General features: G+C 40.2%; 1 protein-coding gene across 2 annotated transcripts in view; it reads left to right on the forward strand.

The window, feature by feature from the left end:
* LOC126213339 (large subunit GTPase 1 homolog) overlaps positions 1-26,537 on the forward strand; it is a 171,014-nt gene that overhangs the window by 77,358 nt on the left and 67,119 nt on the right. For both annotated transcript variants that reach the window (XM_049941036.1, XM_049941037.1), the window contains exons 7-8: positions 2,109-2,353; positions 17,481-17,748. In XM_049941036.1, the coding sequence (XP_049796993.1) occupies positions 2,109-2,353; positions 17,481-17,748 (513 nt within the window). The remainder of the gene's footprint in view (positions 1-2,108; positions 2,354-17,480; positions 17,749-26,537) is intronic.

A 26,537-nucleotide genomic window follows, 5' to 3' on the forward strand; every position in this document is an offset into this window, starting at 1 on the left:
CAAGCTAGACACACACACACACACACACTGTTAGTGGCTGCTGCGATCAGACTGGCCTCAGCCACCAGAGATAGTGATCATGTATGTGTGTTTGCATGGAGTAGAGAGTGTGTGTGTGTGTGTGTGTGTGTGTGTGTGTGTTTTGTCCAGCTTGTAAGAAGGCCTTTTGGCCAAAAGCTTAGTTGTTTGACAGTCTTTCTGTTGTGCCTACCTGCGACTCAACACCTTCGCTGTATGGTGAGTAGCACTCTATCCTTTTCATAATATTATCAAAAGACACACATTCCAACAAGCAAGCACGCCACATGCACACACACCAGACTGGCATTCTGGTCGGAGCTGCTGGTGGTAATGACGATATACGGGCGAGGTTCGCTAGCTCGTGTGAATGTGTTCGTGTTTTCTTTTCAGAGAAGGCTTTGTCCGAAAGCTGTAATCTGTAACAGTCTTTTCAGTGTGCCAGTCTGCAATTCGACAGGTCATCTTTTAGCTAAGTAGCAATCTATCCTCTTCCTAATACTGCCGTATCGCTTGATACGGGCAAGTCTTCAGGTCCAGATTGTATACCGATTAGGTTTCTTTTCAGATTACACTGATAAAATAGCTCCCTACTTACCAATCGTATACAACCGCTGGCTCACCGATAGATCTGTACCTACAGATTGGAAAATTGCGCAGGTCACACCAGTGTTTAAGAAGGGTAGTAGGAGTAATCCATTGAACTACAGACCTATATCATTGACATCAGTTTGCAGTAGGGTTTTGGAGCATATACTGTATTCAAACATTATGAATCACCTCGAAGGGAACGATCTATTGATATGTAATCAGCACGGTTTCAGAAAACATCGTTCTTGTGCAACGCAGTAATGGCCGCTATCGACTGGGGATCTCAAGTTGATTCTGTATTTCTAGATTTCCGGAAAGCTTTTCACACCATTCCTCACAAGCGACTTCTAATCGAGCTGCGTGCCTATGGGGTATCGTCTCAGTTGTGCGACTGGATTCGTGATTTCCTGTCAGGAAGGTTGCAGTTTGTAGTAATAGACGGCAAATTATCGAGTAAAACTGAAGTGATATCGGGTGTTCCCCAGGGAAGTGTCCCGGGACCTCTGCTGTTCCTGATCTATATAAATGACCTGTGTGACAATCTGAGCAGTTCTCATAGGTTGTTCGCAGATGATGCTGTAATTTACCATCTACTAAGGTCATACGGAAACCAGTATCAGTTGCAAAGTGATTTAGAAAAGATGGCTGTATGGTATGGCAGGTGGCAGTTGACACTAAACAACGAAAAGTGAGAGGTTATCCACACGAGTTCCAAAAGAATTCCGTCGGAATTCGATTACTCGATAAATACTACAATTCTCAAGGCTGTCAATTCAACTAAGTACCTGGGTGTAAAAATTACGAACAACTTCAGTTGGAAAGACCACATAGGTAATATTGTGGTGAAGGCGAGCCAAAGGTTGCGTTTCATTGGCAGGACAGTTAGAAGATGCAACAAGTCCACTGAAGAGACAGCTTACACTACACTCGTTCGTCCTCTGTTAGAATATTGCTGCACGGTGTGGGATGCTTACCAGGTGGGATTGACGCAGGACATCGAAAGGATGCAAAAAAGGGCAGCTCGTTTTGTATTATCACGTAATAGGGGAGAGGGTGTGGCAGATAAGATATGCGACTTGGGACGGAAGTCATTAAAGCAAAGACGTTTTTCGTCACGGCGAGATCTATTTACGAAATTTCAGTCACCAACTTTCTCTTCCGAATGCGAAAATATTTTGTTGAGCCCAACCTACATAGGCAGGAATGATCATCAAAATAAAATAAGAGAAATCAGAGCTCGAACAGAAAGGTTTAGGTGTTCGTTTTTCCCGCACGCTGTTTGGGAGTGGAATGGTAGAGAGATAGTATGATTGTGGTTCGATGAACCCTCTGCCAAGCACTTAAATGTGAATTGCAGAGTAATCATGTAGATGTAGATGTAATACTGTCAAATACACACATTCACATCTGATTGCTATTTAGGCTCCTCACATGTAATTGTTTAGATGGCTATTACAACCGAACTACTGTGTAACACTACGGAGTGCTCACTGTTTCAGAAGTGACACCCGAGGGCAAACTGTCGTCGTCCGACGGCGACAGCTGTGGGAAGCTGCTGAACTGCGAGGAGCTGGTGGCGCTCCTGCAGGAGGCGTACCGCGGGTGGGAGACGGAGCTGCCGGGTGTCACCACGGTGGGGCTCGTGGGCTACCCCAACGTGGGCAAGAGCTCCACCATCAACGCACTGCTGGGCCACAAGAAGGTGTCCGTGTCTGCCACGCCGGGCAAGACGAAGCACTTCCAGGTGGGTGGCGGACGGATTTTCTTTAAAATCGTGCTTCTGACCGGTGCGTTTCACGCGTGCCTTCTCGCAGTCTGCTCGACGTAAAGTGACACGTGTAAACATTTAGAGGTTTAATCGTCACCTAGAAATAAAATTGATCTGCGACCTCGTGTTAGCCGTTCTCTGCACATTCGCCCTTCTATAGCAACCTGGGGCGACTGAGGCCAGTATGATGTAGAGGTCGTGGAGTGGTGCGTTGTGGAGGTGGCTAGTGTAACGATTCATGTTGAATGTTACTTAAGTTTCTTCTGCCTGGTCCATTGCTGAATGAATGGGAAATTTTCATATACTAAGATGGTTTCTTTCGGACATGTCCGAATGAAATTACAATGAAATGAACTCCCTTAGCTGCTTACAGGCATTTACATACGTCAACGGGGACAGATGAAAATGTGTGCCCCGACCGGGACTCGAACCCTGGATCTCCTGTTTACATGGCAGACGCTCTATCCATCTGAGCCACCGAGGACGCAGAGGATAGCGTGACTGCAGGGATTTATCTCTGGCACGCCTCCCGCAAAACCCACATTCTCAACGTATTGTCCCGCACTACATTCGTAGTGCCCCCGCCCATTATACTCATTACTCGCGCTGCGTTGCCGATTCCCTGAACTCGTACGTTTTTATGCATTTAGTAAAAATTATGTCAGTCTGTCACAAATCTGCGTCCATCTTATTTAAGAAAAACAGTAGAAGTGTTTTGCACTCAGGACTTTGTTTGTTCTCCAGTGAACAAAATAGTGAAGGATCGCATATCGATCTGTATTCTTCTGTTTATATTGCCGCCCAAAGATGACGAATTACGTTATTTGGGAAATTCCACTGTTGCTTTGTGGCGCCTTGTTATACAGTAGTCATTCTTTATAAACAAGTATTTGCCTTCTGGCTGAAAGTGTTAACTGTTTGCTGTTTTAATGAAGCCAAAAATAGCGAATATCACAAACTACGAGACAAAAATCCAGGACATTTTCCTGAAAGAACTGAGCTGCACGAGGACGCCATGCCAACTTTGCAGAAAGAACTCAGAACCACTATTAACGATGCCAGAGCTCTTCTTAAACCTTTTTTAAAAAAAGCAGCTAAGTTACATGAATCCTCACCTGCTTAAATTACAAATCAGTTTAAAGTCCATAAAAAAGAAAAGAATGTGTAGGGATCCGCTCAATTTCCAGCAGTATGAACAGTGCTTATCACGACTTAGCCAAATTCTTGCAAGATATATTGAAAAAACCGTTCGTTTTCCACAGCAGTTATTCTGTTTCTAACAGTTAAGATTTAGTTAATAAAATTAAAGACATTCTCTGCGACAGAGATATGAAATTAATTTCCTTTAACATTAAAAATCTTTACACAAATGTGCTGGTACTTGAAGCCTTAGATATAGCGGAAAAAAAAAATTACATTCATTCAAAATAGATTTTCTGATGACCAAATCACTGACTGCATGCATTTACTTTTGTATTGTAGTGAAATACAATTATTTTGAGTTTAATGGAAAACAATATCGACAACTAGATGGTCTTGCAATGGGAACCCCTTAGCAGGAATCCTTGCAGATGTGTTCATTAATTCCTTAGAAGTAAAATTTTTCAGTAATTTCTCACAACTCTACGCATTCCTTCATATGCTAGATACGTCGATGACATTTTGATCATTTACAAACAGCCTAATGATGCTATTAGACTTTTTAATATGTTCAATGAGATTCATTAAAATATTTATTTCACCTGTGAACTCAAAAATGAGTTCCGGCTGTTAAACCCTCTAGATCTCACTCTTGCGATAGTAGACGACAAAATTGGCTTCAACGTCTTCTGTAAAGAAACCAGTTCTGACAAATTATACCATTCGCTTCAATACACCTGCATTCTCATAAGATGGTCTTTTCCATTCAGCCATTCATAGAGCCACCTCCACCCTCTTTATTCTGAAAATCTCAATTCCGAAATCAATTTGATTAAAACTGTTGCTGTCAGTAATGACTCTGATCCTTCTATAGTTGATAGTATTTTTAGTAGGAAAACCAATAAGGGAGTCACCACCCTTGGCCTTTCTAATAATGAACCTAATGAAAAGAATTTTTTTTTGTCTATACCATTTCTGGATTCAGCGTCTTACAGGATACAGTGTCTGCTTCAAACTAATATAACTGTAGAGTAGTCTTCTCCACCAATAATTCTTTAAAAAGTAACATCATACATAACTTGAAACCTACACTGTCCCCTCTGCAGAATTCTGGTGTTTATAAAATTATTTGCGGCAATTGTCCATCCTATTACAACGACCAAACAGGCAGACCTATTTCGACAAGATTCAAGGAACACCATCTAGGCAAAAAAAGGCACCAATGTTCACAATTCATCTTTCGCTGACCATTTGTTAATCACAGGATATAATTCTAAAGATGTAAAACACGTCCAGATCTTGCACTCCGATAAAAAAGGCTTTAGGCTTAACATCGTAGAAGAATGAGAGATTTTTAAACACTTATCTCTGAAGGATGATCTCGTGCTTAAGAAACAGTTGCAGTTACGCAACAAAAACTTTTTTCAAGGTATGGAGTCACTAACTAAAACTGGACTGAATGGTGATTCACTCCTCAATGTAGACTTTTGAACATTGTTTTCCTTTCCAATTTCATGTTTTCTCTGTAAATTATTCAAACTGTTTTCTTTTGTAAAATAAGGCCGTTACAGTATGTTGTAACTTTCGTGCACTGCTTCCTGTTGTTACTTCTAATGTTTAAAATTTGTCTTTGCAATGCCGCATTTGCTCTTGTCTGTAATTCAATCACTTCTTGCTAGATGGTATGAATCCTAAGTGACCTCGCGGCTGCCATTGTATTTTGATGGAATATTTTATTCCAGTTGACAAATATGTTAAATTTTTGCATTTCAATTTTTATTCTTCTGACAATTTCTATTTGATGAGAGCAAAAATGCTCAGATGTTTGTCACCCATGGTGTGATTACATGTAAGTACTCTGTACATTTTATGGAAGTAATCCTATTCAGTATATTGTATTTCAAGCCATGTGATTATATTTTCTAGGCAATCCTATGTAACTTTTATTCTGATGAAGACTGCCATAGAGCTGTCAAAACCGTGGGCAATCTGAAAATAATTTTGTGCAACCGAGGTGGCTATACATCCTATAATTAAGTTAACGCACGGTTGCTGGACCTCAGAGAATAAAAATGTTTAAAATTTCAAGTAAAGTGTCATAAAACCATTCCCTACACATTAAATAATCTTCAAGAGTGAGTAAACAGAGAAATAAATTTCACTGCATAACGCTTAATTCTTCTCACAAATCAGCCACATTCTTTTCTTTGACTGTTTCTGAATTCAACATAAAGCTACCATATTTACTCGAATCTAAACTGCCTGTGGCTTAGAATCGAGTACAAAGCAAGCGGAAGTTCTGAAAAATGTTTGTAGGTGCTGCCACAAGTAACTTCTGCCGTCGAATATATGTACCGCCAAAACCTCTGCGTCGGTAAAAAAAAAAAAAAAAAAAAAAAAAAAAAAAACGAAGAAGTGGAAGACTAGCTTTTTCCTCCATCCCGAGTTTCGAACACTGAATTTTCATACATTATCCAACGAAGTAAATACAAATTCCGTATTGTTCATCTTCGAATGTAGCAGCATTTCAATGTACTACGAAAATCCGACTGGCAAGACTGTTTGGAATGTTTCTCAATATGGCCAACTCTACATTCTGAATTTTTTCCTACTTGTGAGAAGAGATGGTTGCTAACAGGAACTTTTATGAATTGTGAATCACATGCAGTACTCTCTTCACCATCAGAATAATACAAATATAAACATTTTGCCATGTATTATTTCGTGTTTGCTGCTATCTCATTTAAACCCTGTCTGCGTAATAAACTACGAAACTAGAGTGAGACAAAAGCAAAGGTGGAAGAATATGCATATCATGTCATGTTTACATTTGTATTATTCTTATGCCTAATAGTGATACAGTCAGAAATGAAGCACGGCAATTGACTAGATTTTTAAATCTAAGATGACTAATTTCTGTGCAGAATGTAATGTACTAAAGAGGCGTCTGCAAAGATTTTCAAACGGAGAAAATTTTTCGCTAAGCTCTCATTCCGAACATCTTCTATCATACGCCGTCTATTATTTGGTTCTTGTTGACCATTTTCAAAGAAAGCAGTAGTGTAAGTAACAACAAACAGCAGTCTCTTGCCATTGTTTCGCTAATGAGACGATTCCTCTCTTTCTCTCTCTTTGTTTTTTTTTTTTTAAATTGTAAGTGGCAGTAGTGCACATAAAAGCAAGACATGCCGCGAGCGGCAACAGGCCGTAAACACGCACTACCAGAATGCGACGAACAATGCATGACACAGTACAGTAATTCATTTCCAACTTAGAGAGACGTAAACACCTATAACAAAGAAAACGGCACTTATCAGATCAAAGAAAAATAAACAATCAATTCAAACCAGATGAAGCATGTGGAAAAGGAAGGGTACCCATATAAATACGGATGGAGCGCCTGACGCATAGCAATGGCTACGTGGTAAAGCTTAACTGCTAAGCTTACGACCCGAACCAAACTACTGTAGCTGTATTGTCATTCATTCGACCTAAATTGTGTCTCATATTACAATGGAGCAACTTTGTTTTTATTTGTAGGTGTGGCCTAAAACTTTTCTCTCCCCTTGAATTTAGAGTCTCAAATTTCAGGTGTGGCTTAGATTCGGGAAAAATTTTTTTCTTGATTTCGAGTCTCATTTTTCAGGTGCGGCTTAGATTCGAGTGCGGCTTAGGTTCGAGTGCGGCTTAGGTTCGAGTAAATATGGTATATTAAGTGATGTGATTAACTGTGCACTGAGATCAGAAAATACTCTTACGGTAAGACAGTGTGCATCATTTCAGCTGGTCATATGAATACATTATCTGTGTTATCTATGTGAATACGTTGGTAGTTAACATAATCTTTAGATCACATTTCCCATCAGATGGTTTCAAGAAATTCACATTAAAATCACTATAAACTAATAATTCCTTCTTTATCTCCAATATACAGAGCAGTAACCCTTTGAAATTTTAATTAATGTTTTCCAATTAATCAGCAGAGACATGTATACTCTAATGATCACAATTATTACATATTCCGCTATTAACTCATAAGCATATGCTCTTGTATCTTCATCCATATAGACCCTACTTATTTTTAAAATAATAATAATAATAATAATAATAATAATAATAATAATAATAATAATCAACTACAGGAGTCATACCACACAATATCCACCAGTACATCAATGCAATACAGCTACATCCAAACACATATATACAACTACAGAAATCCGTAATTATTGATACATGTTCAATTACCCGAAAGTTCCTAAATGCAATATAACACATACCGTACAGTTAATAGGAAGTGACGCTTGATCAAGGTCCGCGTCACTTTCCATTCTCAACCAGACTTAACGTCTGAGAAAGTAAAGAAATAATAATAATAATAATTTATTATTATGAACATTTATGTAACAGTCTGCTTTACTCATATTCAGTCGACATGCATTTTCAGCTAATTTGTAACCACGTGCGTTAAGATTTTCTGTCTCTGTGGTTGTACAGTCTTTACACAGATAACTGACATCAATTTCCTTTCAGCTGCTGAGATCTTCCAGACAAATTAAAAACTCATTTACTTTATTTTCTACTTCCACTAATTTTCTGATAGATCAAGTTGATTCATTCTTATAACATGTATTGGAAATCCCTTGTAAATTTAATATCATTTGATACTATTTGTTGGATTCTGAATCCAGCCTAATCGGTGATTCACTTGACTTCATTAACAAGAGGCAGATGTCCAATGCCTATTATCATTCTGTGTTCAGAGTTCTCTGACTACTAATTTGTGGGCAAGTATATAATCTGCAGTTGGTAATCATGTATATTTGTCTCATGCATTCTGTTGTCTCAGTTTGAATCTGAAGTGAAATATTAACCATTTAAATCACGTATCATCATGTTTGTATACCCTGCCAAATTAACATTTTATGCCTTTGTTTCGCTACAGTGTCTCACTATGATCTGTACGCTGACATATTTAGTTAATTGTAATAAATATTTATAGTAGTTATTGCAGCTTGGAATGCTACTACTTGCAGATTGTATTTAGGATTTTTTGTGGGATTCCTTTTAGATTAGATTTACTTTCATTCCAATTGATCCATAGTGAGGAGGTCCTCCAGGATGTGGATCATGTCAGAAAAACAATAATACATGACACAAATGTTTGCAACTCAAACAAATAAGCTTATGTACCTTCCACAGGTCCCTAGTGGAATGAGCGTCATTTTTTTAAATGTACGCTATATTAAAGAATCATTTTACAAACACTAAAGCACTGAATTTAAAATAAAAAAAAGGTTTTTTTTGATGTATCTGGTAATAAACATGTAACAGAATTACTACATTACGTATTTACTACACACACACAAACAAACAAATCAGTTGGTCCTACTGAGAAATTCATCAATGGAGTAGAAGGCGTTGACCACCAATAAATCCTTTAGGCTTCTCTTAAACTAAATTTCATTGGTTGTTATACCTTTTTGTACAAGAGTAAGTGACTTTAAATCCTTGTCAAGATTATTCTTATTTCTAGTATTGATTCCATGAATTGAGCTGTTGGTTTGAAAAAGTGATATATTTTTAATGACAAATTTCATTAAGGAAATATAACGTTTTTGTGTCCGGAAAACATTAGCTTGGCTTGATGAATTACCCCAAAAAATAATCCTATATGACATTATGGAATGAAAGTAAGCATACTAAGCCAGCTTTTTCATTTTTATATCCCCTATGTCTGACACAATTCGCATTGCAAATAGAGATTTGTTAAGACGCTTCAGCAGTTCTGTGGTGTGCTCCTCCCAGTTGAATTTATTATCAAGCTGTAATCCCAAGAATTTAACACTGTCCACTTCGTCTATCTGCTTGTCATCGTATGTTAGGCATATACTTGTGGTACACCCCTTACAAGTTCTGAACTGCATGTAGTGTGTTTTTTCTAAGTTTAGTGACAAAGAATTGGCTAGGAACGAGGGATTAATGTCAGCAAATATTTTATTAGCTGACATTTCTAAGACTACACTTGATTTGCTATTTATTGCAATGTTTGTATCATTGGCAAACAAAACGAACTTGGCTTCTGGTAATGTTACTGATGAAAGGTCATTGATATACACAAGAAAAAGTAAGGGCCCTAAAATGGAACCTTGTGGGACCCCACATGTAATTAGTTCCCAGCTGGATGATGCCTGATAGCTTGATACATGTCTCTTTCCTAATAACACCCTTTGTTTGCTGTCAGAGATATAAGATTTGAACCATTTTGCAGCATTTCCTGTTACACTATAATATTGTAATTTACTTAAAAGGATTTTGTGATTTACACAGCCAAATGCCTTTGACAGATCACAGAATATACCAGTTGCCTGCAATTTTTTGTCTAATGAATTAAGCACATTTTCACTGTAAGCCTTCTCGATATCAGAACCCTTTAGAAATCTGAACTGTGACTTTGACAGTATGTTATTTGAGATAAGATGGTTATAAAGCCAATTGTACAATACTTTTTCAAAAAGTTTTGAGAATGCTGGCAAAAGTGAAATTGGATGGAAATTTGATGCTATTGCGTTATCTCCCTTCTTAAACAGTGGCTTAACTTCAGCATATTTCAGCCATTCAGGAAATATTCCACTAATAAACGACTGGTTACACAGATAGCTTAATATGTTACTTAACTCAGAATCACCTTCTTTAATTAACTTTGTTGATATTTCATCATACCCACTAGATGTTTTTGATTTTAATGATTTTATGATGGAGATTATTTCTGCTGGTGTAGTGAGGATCAAACTCATATTATGGAAGTTACTTGAAATGTCTGGTCTGTGGTATTCCATAGCAGCACCTTACCACAAATGTACTCCTGCCATCTGTGTCAAATCAGATTACATTAATGCCAGAAAACAGAAATGGTTACTTCTAAGTAGCCACGTTTCGGATATAGTGCACATGTGATATGCAGGTGTAAATTTAAGAAGATTGTTTTTGTTATTTATAAGTGAGCAAGATTCCAGTGCACTATGTTTATAATAATCTAACATTTGTGCAAAATCTGTGCTCGGCAGTGAGTTAGTTGTGTATTATTTTATGTTATAATTTGAAGGAGATCCCACATTCGTACTGTCCATTACCTTTCCACCTGTAGTGACTGTTATGTGGGAAAATACAGTGGTGAATTTAGACACCCACCAGTAGAGATAGGATGTGAAGGGGGTGATGTGAAAAAATAAACTAGACTGTTATTTGTCTTGTTGTTAGTATTATTTATATTATCATTGTGTTTGTGGGCATATTCCAGTCTCTGTCTTTCCCTACAATTTTTACTCTCCGCACATCCCTCTAGCAGCACGGGAGTTATCCCCTGACGTCTCATCGCATGCTCTATCATCCTGTCCCTTATTGTCTAGGCTTTCCACATGCTCCTCTCTCCACTAATTCTGTGGAAAACCGCTTCATTTATCATCTTATGAATCCATGTAATTTTCAACATCCTTCTAGAAAACCTCATCTTAAATGTTTTGTATCTTCTCTCTTCTGGTGCTCCTGCTGTCCCTGGTCTACTTCTGTATAACGTTTGTCCCGGTTTCCTGTGGTCTCTCGGTGAAGAGACACGGTAAATATAATAAATTCTGCAGTGGTGCAATGAAATTATGCAACAGTTAGTAAACTCATTGTCTGTTTATTGGTATTTATGGGAAAGAAAAAAAACTCTCTCATACTCCCACGCATCATCAAACTTCGTGCAGCATTTTATGTATGTAAAGTACTTTTCTGTTTCGCGAACTGTTTCAATAAATTTATTACAGTGTTGCTTGGCAACGTAATCGACATCGTACGTGTGTCTATTAAAACTGATCCTTGATATTTTAAATAACCTTTCATTTGGTTTTTGTCCAAGTAAGCACTTGTTTCAAAGTTAATTTCAGCTTCGTGGATTAAATCCGAGCGTATTTGTAACTATCGTCCGTGATTTACCGAACAGCCCAATCCCGCACTGGCACGTAACTTATTTCAAATCTAGTGCGCAGTTTTCGGTAATTCCCTGATGGGCTAAACAACTCTTTTACAATGACGTGATCTCGTGTAAAAATCTAACTGGAACTGGATTCATCCCCATCAGATTGAGAATCATAGAATAAAATTCACCAGCCAGCCGGAGTGGCCGAGCGGTTAAAGGCGCTACAGTCTGGAACCGCACGACCGCTACGGTCGCAGGTTCGAATCCTGCCTCGGGCATGGATGTGTGTGATGTCCTTAGGTTAGATAGGTTTAAGTAGTTCTAAGTTGTAGGGGACTTATGACCACAGCAGTTGAGTCCCATAGTGCTCAGAGCCATTTGAATAAAATTCACCACACTGGCAAGCGAACTATACACACACACTTTTGCACTCTAAGTAAGTTGTCGTCTCAGAGTAAAAGCTGCACATAAATTCACTCTCCTTTTCATGCATAGAAAAACCAAAACACCTTTGTATTAAATATTTCCCATTCTGAAGGGACCTAGAGAGTTTATATTTCATAATCAATAAAATTTTATCGCCTGAGAGGGACTATTAATTTGCCAAAACGGATTTGGATCACAATTAATTCGTATCTGGAGGATGACGTCACAAATCGACACTTGCTCGAAATGAATGCAATAGATGTACTAAAAGTACCGTCTGTAAAGTAATGTACTGATTTTTACAACAGATTTGCTACCCCTTGTATCGCTACACAGTCTTAGGAACTTCTCCCTCAAATTAAGGCTGATGTTTGACAGTAGCAGATTTATTTTGACAAGGAAGCAGAATATTAAACATTTAAGTCACCTGTGATTCTTCTCAGTATGTCCTGCCCAGTTAACATTATGTACTGTATTTGTTACATTTTTCCGTAAGTAGTGAATACTTACCAAAATAACACTTTACCAGTCTCGTGCACACAGACTGAAGCGGTGAGTGAAAATTTGTACCAAATCCGGGTATCGAACTCGGGTCTCTCACTTACTAGGCAGATGCGCTAGTCACCGAGCCACCTCGGTGTAGTGGTTCGCACAACTGCATGGACTACCTCTGCACACCTTCTGCCTTGATCTAAATTCTCAACGCCACCCCATCTACCATATCTTCCTTCGTCGGCGGCGTTGTCGTTGTTAGCGTGAGGCACCGTTGTACCAAGAGGAAAGGCATATCAATCTTAGAGCATGAGATATGATGACCTTGTTGTTGTTGTTGTTGTTGTTGTTGTGGTCTTCAGTCCTGAGACTGGTTTGATGCAGCTCTCCATGCTACCCTATCCTGTGCAAGCTTCTTCATCTCCCAGTACCTACTGCAACCCACATCCTTCTGAATCTGCTTAGTGTATTCATCTCTTGGTCTCCCTCTACGATTTTTACGCTCCACGCTGTCCTCCAATGCTAAATTTGTGATCCCTCGATGCCTCAGAACATGTCCTACCAACCGGTCCCTTCTTCTAGTCAAGTTGTGCCACAAACTTCTCTTCTCCCCAATTCCATTCAATACCTCCTCATTAGTTACGTGATCTACCCACCTTATCCTCAGCATTCTTCTGTAGCACCACATTTCGAAAGCTTCTATTCTCTTCTTGTCTAAACTATTTATCGTCCATGTTTCACTTCCATACATGGCTACACTCCATACAGATACTATCAGAAACGACTTCCTGACACTTAAATCTATACTCGATGTTAACAAATTTCTCTTCTTCAGAAACGATTTCCTTGCCATTGCCAGTCTACATTTTATATCCTCTGTACTTCGAACATCATCAGTTATTTTACTCCCTAAATAGCAAAACTCCTTTACTACTTTAAGTGTCTCATTTCCTAATCTAATTCCCTCAGCATCACCCGACTTAATTTGACTACATTCCATTATCCTCGTTTTGCTTTTGTTGATGTTCATCTTATATCCTCCTTTCAAGACACCATCCATTCCGTTCAACTGTTCTTCCAAGTCCTTTGGTGTCTCTGACAGAATTACAATGCCATCAGCGAACCTCAAAGTTTTATTTCTTCTCCATGGATTTTAATACCTACTCCGAATTTTTCTTTTGTTTCCTTCATTACTTGCTCAATATACAGATTGAATAACATCGGGGAGAGGCTACAACCCTGTCTCACTCCCTTCCCAACCACTGCTTCCCTTTCATGCCCCTCGACTCTTATAACTGCCTTTTGGTTTCTATACAAATTGTAAATAGCCTTTCGCTCCTTGTATTTTACCCCTGCCACCTTCAGAATTTGAAAGAGAGTATTCCAGTCAACATTGTCAAAAGCTTTCTCTAAGTCTACAAATGCTAGAAATGTAGATTTGCCTTTCCTTGATCTAGCTTCTAAGATAAGCCGTAGGCTCAGTATTGCCTCACGTGTTCCAATATTTCTACGGAATCCAAACTGATCTTCCCCAAGGTCGACTTCTACTAGTTTTTCCATTCGTCTGTAAAGAATTCACGTTAGTATTTTGCAGCTGTGACTTATTAAACTGATTGTTCCGTAATTTTCACATCTGTCAACACCTGCTTTCTTTGGGATCGGGTTTATTATATTCTTCTTGAAGTCTGAGGGTATTTCGCCTGTCTCATACATCTTGCTCACCAGATGGTAGAGTTTTGTCAGGACTGGCTTTCCCAGTGCCATCAGTAGTTCTAATGGAATGTTGTCTACTCCTGGGGCCTTGTTTCGACTCAGGTCTTTCAGTGCTCTGTCAAACTCTTCACGCAGTATCATATCTCCCATTTCATCTTCATCTGCATCCTTTTCCATTTCCATAATATTGTCCTCAAGTACATCGCCCTTGTATAGACCCTCTATATACTCCTTTCACCTTTCTGCTTTCCCTTCTTTGCTTAGAACTGGGTTTCCATCTGAGATCTTGATATTCATACAAGTGGTTCTCTTTTCTCCGAAGGTCTCTTTAATTTTCCTGTAGGCAGTTTCTATCTTACCCCTAGTGAGATAAACCTCTACATCCTTACATTTATCCTCTAGCCATCCCTGCTTAGCCATTTTGCACTTCCTGTCGATCTCATTTTTGAGACGTTTGTATTCGTTTTTGCCTGCTTCATTTACTGCATTTTTATATTTTCTGCTTTCGTCAATTAAATTCAGTATTTCTTCTGTTACCCAAGGATTTCTACTAGCCCTCGTCTTTTTACCTACTTGATCCTCTGCTGCCTCCACTACTTCATCCCTCAAAGCTACCCATTCTTCATCTACTGTATTTCTTTCCCCCATTCCTGCCATTTGTTCCCTTACGCTCTCCATGAAACTCTGTACAATCTCTGGTTTATCCAGGTCCCATCTCCTTAAATTCCCACCTTTTTGCAGTTTCTTCAGTTTTAATCTACAGTTCATAACCAGTAGATTGTGGTCAGAGTCCACATCTGTCCAAGTACTTATACAAATGAAATGACATAGTTTTAGGGACTTAACCGGTCTCATACAATTACAATTTTCACATATGTAGACTGAAGCAGTGAGTGAGCCTCGAGTCAAATTTCTGGCCTCGGCACATTTATTCGTTTGCTACTTCAGTCTGTGTGCATGAAAATAATGAATACTTTGGGTGTCTGACTGTTAATGCTCATGTTTATCAGAGGTGCTATAACCGTGTCCCTGAGTGTCCCGACATCTACCACCACTGCTAATGCGACACCACAGCTGCCGGCAGCCCCAAAACTCCCACCACCTCCCCAATTACCATTAATCCCGTGGCAACAGGAAAGCCGTCACCACCGTCACCGTCACCATTGCCTCTGACTCCATTACTACTGCAGTAACTCACTGTTACCGTCTCGATCGCACCGGCACCTCGTTGTCTGTTAAGTTGGCAGGATGTGGGGCACTGGCCCATTAAGTGTCGATTCGAGTAGCCCACACGGGTGCACAGCAGCCGACCTCGGTTGCCGGGAAGTGGCACGTTTGGACGGTGCCGACTCCCGCGTGTCGAGAGTGCCAACACGTGGAAATGTCACGTATCGTTCTGTACAACCCCAGAACAGACTGGCTCCAAACTCGTTCTGTCTCGGTTTATGCTGTCATTATCTGCATTCCACTTGTGGGATGTAGTACATCATTTTGGTGTCGATGTGGTCGGGCAAAAGGGCTACTTAATGAACACATTTATGGTGCCAGCATTAAAGTATTACATTCTTATTGGCGTCAGTGTTACTACAAAAGTGACGACAAGTACCGTATTTACTCGAATCTAAGCCGCACCTGAAAAATGAGACTTGAAATCAAGAAAAAAAATTTTCCTGAATCTAAGCTGCACCTGAAATTTGAGACTCGAAATTCAAGGGGAGAGAAAAGTTTTAGGCCGCACCTCCAAATCGAAACAAAGTTGGTCCATTGTAATATGAGACACAATTTAGGTCGAACGAATGACGATACAGCTACAGTAGTTTGGTTCGAGTCATAAGCTTAGCAGTTAAGCTTTACCAGGTAGCCATTGCTATGCGCCAGGTGCTCTGTCCGTCTGGTTTTAATTGATTGCTTATTTTTCTTTGATCTGATAAGTGCCGTTCTCTTTGTTATAGGTGTTTACGTCACTCTAAGCTGAAAATGCATTACTGTACTGTCATGCACTGTTTGTCTCGTTCTGATAATGAGTGTTTACGACCTGTCGCTGCTCGTGGCATGGCTTGCTTTTGTGCGCACTAACGCCGCTTACAATTAACAAAAAAAGAGAGGAATTGTCTCATTAGCGAAACAATGGCAAGATAATGCTATTTGCTGTTACTTACACTGCTGCTTTCTTTGATAATGATCACCAAGAACCAAATAATAGGCTGTGTATGATAGATGATGTTCTGAATGAGAGCTTAGCGAAAAATTTTCTCCGTTTGAAAATGTTTGCAGACGCCTCTTTCGTGCATTACATTCTGCACAGAAATTAGTCATCTTAGATTTAAAAACCTACTCAACTGCCGTGCTTCATTTCTGACTGTATCACTATTAGACATAAGAATAATACAAATGTAAACATGACATGATATGCATATTCTTCCACCTTTGCTTTTGTCTCACTCTAGTTTCGTAGTTTATTACGCAGACAGGGTTTAAATGAGATAGCAGCAAACACGAAATAATACATGGCAAAATGTTTATATTTGTATTATTCTGATGGTGAAGAGAGTACTGCATGTGATTCACAATTCATAAAAGTTCCTGTTAGCAACCATCTCTTCTCACAAGTAGGAAAAAATTCAGAATGTAGAGTTGGCCATATTGAGAAACATTCCAAACAGTCTTGCCAGTCGGATTTTCGTAGTACATTGAAATGCTGTTACATTCTAAGATGAACAATACGGGATTTGTATTTACTTCGTTGGATAATGTATGAAAATACAGTGGTCGAAACTCGGGGTGGAGAAAAAAGCTCATCGTCCTGTTTTTTTACTGACGCAGAGGTTTTGGCGCCAGTTTTTATCTTTGTGCTTGCAAAGCATTCCTGTGTAGCGCTACGTATATTTGATTGCAGAAGTTAGTTGTGGCGGCACCTACCATCATTTTTTAGAACTTCCGCTTACTTTGCACTCATTTCTAAGCCGCAGACGGTTTTTTGGATTACAAAAAGCGGAAAAAATTGCGGTTCACATTCGAGTAAATACGGTAATGTTTGTTCTTCACACGTCTCAAGAGACAGAGTGACGGTGTCTACAGGCGCACCCTTGTGGGTCGTACTACAGAGCTTACTCTGGCGGTAGTCAGACTCGCAGTGGCACTCGGAAATGTGGCGACAGGTACACGAGGCCGTATCGGACGAGATGTGGACGAGGTCGTTAGCGAGGCCTCAAACTTTATCGCCCTTCCTACCACACCCGTTCCCCACCTACGACAAAGCTGCCGAAGCTGCCGCCGCCGCCACCACCACCACCACCACCACCACCACCACCGCTATAGACTGATGTGTACTGATCCTGGAGGCACATCGGTGATGGTGAGACGGTGTTGCAGACGCTGTTCTTGACGAAGGAGCTGATGCTTTGCGACTGCCCCGGGCTGGTGATGCCGAGCTTCGCGCTCAGCAAGGCGGAGATGGTGTGTTGGGGCGTGCTGCCGGTGGACCAGATGCGAGACTGCGTGCCGCCCGTCGCGCTCGTCGCCAGCCTCGTCCCCCGGCGGGTGCTGGAGGGCACCTACGGCTTCCTACTGCCGCCCCCGCGCGAGGGAGAGGATCCGGATCGACCGCCTTCTGCCCGGGAGCTGCTGGATGCCCACGGCTGTGAGTACCGATTAGCCAGCTGCTTTTTAATCGTGACGCTCCAATGGAAACACATTTTATCGAATAACTGTCTAGTGATTAATTTGTAATGTCTCGTCATCCAGATGAGTAGTGACCAGTGGGTCCTGAGCCAAAGACCGACTTCTTAACATCGCATTAGAAAGGTTGATTGTGTACGACTAGTACAAAGGTGGGGTGCACTGCACCCGTACAGGTATCTTGCTCATTTTCTTCATCTTCTTCTTTCGTTTCACCCTCTTTGGGGTACGCCGGATCAGTCATTTCTTTGCGCGTTGTTTTTTTCTTAGGGCCCAGTAATTCTTCATTCTTTCTGATCTTCTTCTCCTCTCTTCTTCAGAGATGAAGGGTTTGGACTTTTTTGTAGATTTGTCTTGGAACCTTATGTTTTCATCTTTAGTAATTAATTTAGCTGTTCGATCAATAAGTGAATTTTTTGAAATCTTTAATTCTACTAGGTCTTTCTCAGTTTCTTTAAACCAGTTGGGTCTCTTTTTGCGGTTACGGAATAAGTCAAGATTTGTTTAGTTAATCTGTTGGAATTCGTTCTGAGATGATGACCATTCTCCTTTTTCGCATAGAATGTGAAAGTTTTTCAATTTTCTTGTAGAGAGTTTCATTTTTGATGTATATACTCTTATTGTCATGAAATTTTGGCCCAATGATTTTTCTTAAAATTTTTCTTTCCTTTAGCTCAAGTTTCTCCATTTGGCCTTTGAAATTCATGTTAAGTGTTTGTGCTGCCTACAGTGCTTCTGGCTTAATCACTGTCTTGTAATGTGTAATTTTGGACCCCCATGAAAGGGATTTTTTGTTGTATGTATTTTTTGTTAGTTGGAAGGCCAATTGAAGTTCATTTTTTCTGGATTCCATTGCTTTGCTTTCCCCAGCATTCCAACTAATCTATTCTCTGAGATATTTGAATTCTTTTACTATTTCAATCTTCTGTTCTTGAACTTTGAGGTATTTACATGAGTGCTTGATGTTTGTCAATATCTCAGTTTTTTCAAAGGAGATATGAAGACCTATTTTAGCTGCTTGTTTCTTTAGTTCGAGGATTTGCTCCCGTGCTTCTTCCATTGTTTCAGCAAACAGGCACATATCATCTGCAAAAGCAATGCAATTTACTTTAAGGTTCTTCTTTTTTGCAACCCAGTCTTATACCACTCTTAATATTTGTGTTCCATTCTCTGACTACTTTCTCCAGCGCACAATTGAACAGCAACGGTGAGAGCCCAACCCCCTGTCGCACCCCCGTTTTTACTTCAAAGGGTTCCGATAATTAACCCATAAATTTAACTTTCGAAAATGTATTTGTAAGGCTCGCTTTTATAGTATTAGTTGTTTTCTTATCCAAACCCATTTCTTCCAGGACTGATTATAGAGATTCTCTATCAATCAAATCATATGATTTTTTGAAATCAATGAAGGAGATTACATATCTCTTTTCCCTTGATTTTTGGTATGCCATAATGTTTTTGAGGTTTAGTATTTGTTCCAAACATGATCCACCCTTTCTAAAAACCTCCCTGGTATTCTCCGATTCGCGGGTCCAATTGTGGCTCTGCCCTGTTCAAAACGACTTTGGAAAGAATCTTGTACGTTATATCCAGCAGTGATATTCCTCTGTAATTGTTGGGGTCTGTCTTCAAACCTTTCTGGTGGATAGGGTGGATGAGAGCTGTTCTCCATCCTGCGGGGATCTCTTCTTCTTTCCAGATTTTATCGAAAACACACTTAAGGGATGTAACTGCATTTTTGTCAGCCTTTTCCCATAGTTCGGCCACTATTTGGTTTTCTCCGGACGCCTTGTTGTTTTTAAGTTATCAAATGACCTTCTTGCTCGTTTATTTTTACTACTACATTTTTTATTTCTTTGTTGCTGTTTTACACTGGATTCTACATTTATAACATTTTCAAGGGAGAAATTACTGCTTACATGCTGTATTTACTCGAATCTAAGCCACACTCGAATCTAAGACGCACCGGAAAAATGAGACTCGAAATCAAGGGAAAAAAAATTTCCCGAATCTAAGCCGCACCTGAAATTTGAGACTCGAAATTCAAGGGGAGAGAAAAGTTTTAGGCCGCACCTGCAAATTGTAACAATGTTGGTCCATTGTAATATGAGACACGATTTAGGTCGAATGAATGACAATACATCTACAGTAGTTTGGTTCGAGTCGTAAGCCTAGCAGTTACGCTTTGCCAGGTAGCCATTGCTATGTGTCAGGCACTCCGTCCATATTTCTACGGGTACCCTTCCTTTTTCATGTGCTTCGTCTGGTTTGAATTGATTGCTTATTTTTATTTGATCTGATAAGTGCCGTTCTCTTTGTTATAGGTGTTTACGTCTCTCTAAGCTGAAAATACATTACTGTACTGTGTCGTGCATTGTTTGTCGCATTTTGACAATGAGTTGTTACGGCCTGTCGCCACTCGCGGCATGGCTTGCTTTTGTGCACGCTAACGCCACTTAAAAGAGAGAGAGAGAGAGAGAGAGAGAGAGAGAGAGAGAGAGAGAGAGAGGAATTTTCTCATTAGCGAAACAATGGAAAGAGACTGATATTTGTTGTTACTTATACTGCTGCTTTCTTTGATAATGATCAACAAGAACCAAATAATGTTGTTGATGTTGTGGTCTTCAGTCCTGAGACTGGTTTGATGCAGCTCTCCATGCTACTCTATCCTGTGCAAGCTTCTTCATCTCACAGTACCTACTGCAACCTACATACTTCTGAATCTGCTTAGTGTATTCATCTCTTGGTCTCCCTCTACGATTTTTACCCTCCACGCTGCCCCCCAATGCTAAATTTGTGATCCCTTGATGCCTCAAAACATGTCCTACCAACCGATCCCTTCTTCTAGTCAAGTTGTGCCACAAGCTTCTTTTCTCCCCAATCCTATTCAATACCTCCTCATTAGTTATGTGATCTACCCACCTTATCTTCAGCATTCTTCTGTAGCACCACATTTCGAAAGCTTCTATTCTCTTCATGTCCAAACTAGTTATCGTCCATGTTTCACTTCCATACATGGCTACACTCAATACAAATACTTTCAGAAACTACTTCCTGACACTTAAATCTGTACTCGATGTTAACAAATTTCTCTTCTTCAGAAACGCTTTCCTTGCCATTGCCAGTCTAAATTTTATATCCTCTCTACTCCTACCATCATCAGTTATTTTGCTCCCCAAATAGCAAAACTCCTTTACTACTTTAAGTGTCTCATTTCCTAATTTAATTCCCTCAACATCACCTGACGTAATTCACTATGCTGTTTGTAGTAGCTAACCCGCACTCCTATTTTTTTATTCATTATTAAACCTACTCCTGCATTACCCCTATTTGATTTTGTACTTATAACCCTGTATTCACCTGTCCAAAAGTCTTGTTCCTCCTGCCACCGAACTTCACTAATTCCCACTATATCTAACTTTAACCTATCCATTTCCCTTTTTAAATTTTCTGACCTACCTGCCCGATTAAGTGATCTGACATTCCACGCTCCGATCCACTTCCCTTGTTGAGAGCTCTTCCTGGCACAAAGTAACAACACAGATGCAATTGAACTGCAGTATTGACTGTCTAGGCACGGTTGAACTACAGTCAACACAAACTGTGTACTCCTGGTGGAACTGATCAGCTGTCAGACCCCCTCAGTGTAATAGGCGCAGCTCACGCACGGTTGTTTATATCTTTGGGTGGGTTTAATGACATCTCTGAACAGTCAAAGGAACTGTGTCTGTGATACAATATCTGCAGTCAATGCCGGTCAAGCTCTAGCACGTGAAGGACGGAAATGCACGGAGTGGGATGCACTGCACCGTACCCTTGAAATGGAGAGTTAATGTAGAACCAGGCTGTGTGCACCACACTTGCACATGTGTATGAGACAGTCAGAGACAAAATTGTGTTGTAAAAGCATACTAAATAAGTTTTTTTGTACTGGTTTTGTTGCCATTCGAACGGTGCACCACTAGGGAGTTCACACTGCCCTCTGCAGATGTTAGCAATACTGAGACGAGCTGAATGTTAATACTTACCACACCACTCTAAACAGCTGGAACAGGAGCACCAGAATTCCCTATCCCATTGACAGTCTTAGACATAAAAACTGACTGCCAACCGGCCGCCATTCGTTCACTTACGGTGGCCAATAAAACCGACTCCCCTGACAACGCTAAGTCCGGCCATCTGCACAATGTGGCGACATTGTAAGATGCGGAAGTGTCAGGAGGAAGTGGTGTCTACTTTCGAGATGTTGTAGTGTTGTGCGAGTCCGTGGTCTAGTGGTAATCGTTGTGCATTCTAAACTTATAATCGCATGTTCGCGTCCAACTGTATTTCTTCTTTTTTTTCCGCACATTTTGGCCCTAGTGTTATGTCAAGAGTCAGATTGAACATCGAAGATAATTGACTTGAATTTCCAACCGCCAATAATAACAAATACTTGCAGAAACAATTCCCCAGCACAGCTCGTGGCTGCGTCACGATCAGAACAGCTTACGCTCAAGCGTTTCCTCGCACTGCAGTGGCTACCGGCCGGTTGCCGCCCACTGCCCGAAATCGGGCACCGCCCAGGTGAACGCAGCGCTGTCAGTGTATGATGTATCAGCTGTCGTTTTCGAATTTGAAGTTCTAGTTATCATCTTGCAGTTAAGCAATGGATTTTGCGTGCTTCAAAAATCAAGATCTACGGTTAAGCATTGTAAAATTGGGTTGCAAGTGGAAAACGGTGAAACAGCTGCAACACAATATTTACTTTTGATACAATAGAGGGGTCAATGCAGAGCAGTCAGTTCAAAAGATTTGAACTGTTAGTGGAGAGAATGCTTTTGGGAAAAATACACTAGAAAAAGATAATCTTGCTTCAGCAAAGATCGTTCTGACATGAATGATTTTCCACAGTAAGGAAGTCTCAACTACTGGTATAAGTGACGCATTACCATTTAACCATCATGTAATATTTGCATTCGACAGGCAAGGCTCAGGAGTCCAGTGTAGGAGTACCGCATGCTCTAATTCAAAACAACAAAAACCAATGGAGTGACTATTATTGCAGTTTTGCTTGAACATCATGAAGTCCTCAATGAGCATTCCAATCCAATACTGTTACTGGTGACAAGTTATGATGCCTTTATTGTCAACTTCCTAAGAAGGAATGGAAAGCTCAGCCCTACCCCAAGACTAACTTGAGCAAAGAGTAGTGTGGACATAATATTTTCCATCTGATAGCTCCAAAATTGTTTTGCTCTACAAATTTTTCCCCAAGGGTGTATCCATCACAGATGGAATTTGTTGCCAACAACTGAGACACCTTTCAGTCGCAGTATAAGAAAACCGACTGACAAAACTACATCACGTGTGCTACTGCACGATATCGTGCTCTGTTGATTTGACAAACAAAATTATCCAGGAGACTGAGAGGGAAGTCATCTCTCAGGCACTTGTATTGATAGGGATGTCATCTCTCAGGCATTTGTCTCTATGATGGTCCAGTTGAGGTTCCCTCCAATACTCAATACAGGCCCAGCTCCCTGAGCCGAGATGCAGCCTCAAACGCCAACATGAGATACTTGAGATTGAAACAGTCCCCGTGACCGGTACACCTACAATATCAAAAGTGTTTATATGTAAATAAAAATGCCGACGAATTCAACACAACCATGTATGTAACACAGGTGATATCAAACAAATTTAACAACAAAACAAGAAAAGTATTTTACGACAACTATTCTGCATTACAATATCGTAAAGTCACTTCCGTCAAAAACAATTTCATTTACGATACTATATACAATAAATCTACTGGTAACACAGCTGAACCGGAGCATTGGTAACAGAATAAAATATTTTCTCATCAGAAAATATGACTCTGCTCCAGTCAAAATCGATATACTCTTGTGCAAAAGCCATACAGTTGATCTTCTGGTAATTCATGAAGCATTGGTTTATAGCAGTTCTTTGGCATAGAAGTCCACGGTCTTTGTCTCCTTCTCACAGTTCTTACACTACCAGGAAATTGAGAAACCACTTCCAGTTGTCAAATGGATTGGTGCGTATATTGTGTAACAGGCACTGGTCGTCCCTCTCACTGGCCACACGGAGTCACCCATTCCCAACTTTCCGCCCGGTATGGCCTATTTCGATATAGTTTTTCCACCAATGCCTAGCCGTCCTCTTAAGTAGTCTGCACCTCTCACTGGCTTCAGAAGGGCAGTAGTTTCCATTATCAATCAGTACAATAACACAAACTCTTGCCCCCCCGATTCCACTGAGCATGCATTATGACTGGTGCTTTTGTGATGTAAAGCACAACTGCACAATTTATATAACGTGTGATATGTGTGTGTGTGTGTGTGTGTGTGTGTGTGTGTGTGTGTGTGTGTGTGTGCATGGATATGTGTGTGTGTGCGAGTGTATACCCGTCCTTTTTTCCCCCTAAGGTAAGTCTTTCCGCTCCCGGGATTGGAATGACTCCTTATCCTCTCCCTTAAAACCCATATCCTTTAGTCTTTCCCTCTCCTTCCCTCTTTCCTGATGAGGCAACAGTTTGTTGCAAAAGCTTGAATTCCACGTGGAAAAAATATATCTAAAAAGAAAGTGATATATATATATATATATATATATATATATATATATATATATATATATATATATGTTGGGAGAGAGGAAGAGGGGAGGGGGAGTTGTTGTTGTTGTGGTCTTCAGTCCTGAGACTGGTTTGATGCAGCTCTCCATGCTACCCTATCCTGTGCAAGCTTCCTCATCTTCCAGTTCTTACTGCAACCCACATCCTTCTGAATCTGCTTAGTGTATTCATCTCTTGGTCTCCCTCTACGATTTTTACCCTCCACGCTGCCCTCCAATGCTAAATTTGTGATCCCTCGATGCCTCAGAACATGTCCTACCAACCGATCCCTTCTTCTAGTTAAGTTGTGCCACACACTTCTCTTCTCACCAATCCTATTCAATACCTCCTCATTAGTTACGTGATCTACCCATCTAATCTTCAGCATTCTTCTGTAGCACCACATTTCGAAAGCTTCTATTCTCTTCTTGTCCAAACTATTTATCGTCCACGTTTCACTTCCATACGTGGCTACACTCCATACAAATACTTTCAGAAATGACTTCCTGACACTTAAATCTATACTCGATGTTAACAAATTTCTCTTCTTCAGAAACGCTTTCCTTGCCATTGCCAGTCTAAATTTTATATCCTCTCTACCTCGACCATCATCAGTTATTTTGCTCCCCAAATAGCAAAACTCCTTTACTACTTTAAGTGTCTCATTTCCTAATCTAATACCATCAACATCACCCGACTTAATTCTACTACATTCCATTATCCTCGTTTTGCTTTTGTTGATGTTCATCTTATATCCGCCTTTCAAGACACTGTCCATTCTGTTCAACTGCTCTTCCAAGTCCTTCGCAGTCTCTAACAGAATTACAATGTCATCGGTGAACCTCAACGTTTTTATTTCTTCTCTGTGGATTTTAATACATACTCCGAATTTTCCTTTTGTTTCCTTTACTGCTTGCTCAATATACAGATTGAATAACATCGGGGATACGCTACAACCCTGTCTCACTCACTTCCCAACCACTGCTTCCCTTTCATGTCCCTCGACTCTTATAACTGCCATCTGGTGTCTGTACAAATTGTAAATAGCCTTTTGCCCCCCTGTATTTTACCCCTGCCACCTCCAGAATTTGAAAGAGAGTATTCCAATCAACATTGTCAAAAGCTTTCTCTAAGTCTACAAATGCTAGAAACGTAGGTTTGCCTTTTCTTAATCTAGCTTCTAAGATAAGTCGTAGGGTCACTATTGCCTCACGTGTTCCAACATTTCTACGGAATCCAAACTGATCTTCCCAGAGGTCAGCTTCTACCAGTTTTTCCATTCGTCTGTAGAGAATACGCGTTAGTATTCTGTATCTGTGACTTATTAAACTGATTGTTCGGTAATTTTCACATCTGTCAGCACCTGCTTTCTTTGGGATCAGAATTATTATATTCTTCTTGAAGTCTGAGGGTATTTCGCCTGTCTCATACATCTTGCTCACCAGATGGTAGAGTTTTGTCATGACTGGCTCTCCCGAGGCCATCAGTAGTTCTAATGGAATGTTGTCTACTCCCGGGGCCTTGTTTCGACTCAGGTCTTTCAGTGCTCTGTCAAACTCTTCACGCAGTATCGTATCTCCCGTTTCATCTTCATCTACATCCTCTTCCATTTCCATAATATTGTCCTCAAGTACATTGCCCTTGTATAGGCCCTCTATATACTCTCTCCACCTTTCTGCTTTTCCTTCTTTGCTTAGAACTGGGTTTCCATCTGAGATCTTGATATTCATACAAGTGGTTCCCTTTTCTCCAAACGTCTCTTTAATTTTCCTGTAGGCAGTTTCTATCTTACCCCTAGTGAGATAAGCCTCTACATCCTTACATTTGTCCTCTAGCCATCCCTGCTTAGCCATTTTGCACTTCCTGTCGATCTCGTTTTTGAGACGTTTGTAATCCTTTTTGCCTGCTTCATTTACTGCACTTTTATATTTTCTCCTTTCATCAATTAAATTCAGTATTTCTTCTGTTGCCCAAGGATTTCTACTAGCCCTCGTCTTTTTACCTACTAGGTCTCTGCTGCCTTCACTACTTCATTTCTCAAAGCTACCCATTCTCCTTCTACTGTATTTCTTTCCCCCATTCCTGTCAATTGTTCCCTTATGCTCTCCCTGAAAATCTGTACGACCTCTGGTTCT

This window comes from Schistocerca nitens, chromosome 11 (genome assembly GCF_023898315.1).
Source record: "Schistocerca nitens isolate TAMUIC-IGC-003100 chromosome 11, iqSchNite1.1, whole genome shotgun sequence".
Taxonomy (NCBI): Eukaryota; Metazoa; Arthropoda; class Insecta; order Orthoptera; family Acrididae; genus Schistocerca; species Schistocerca nitens.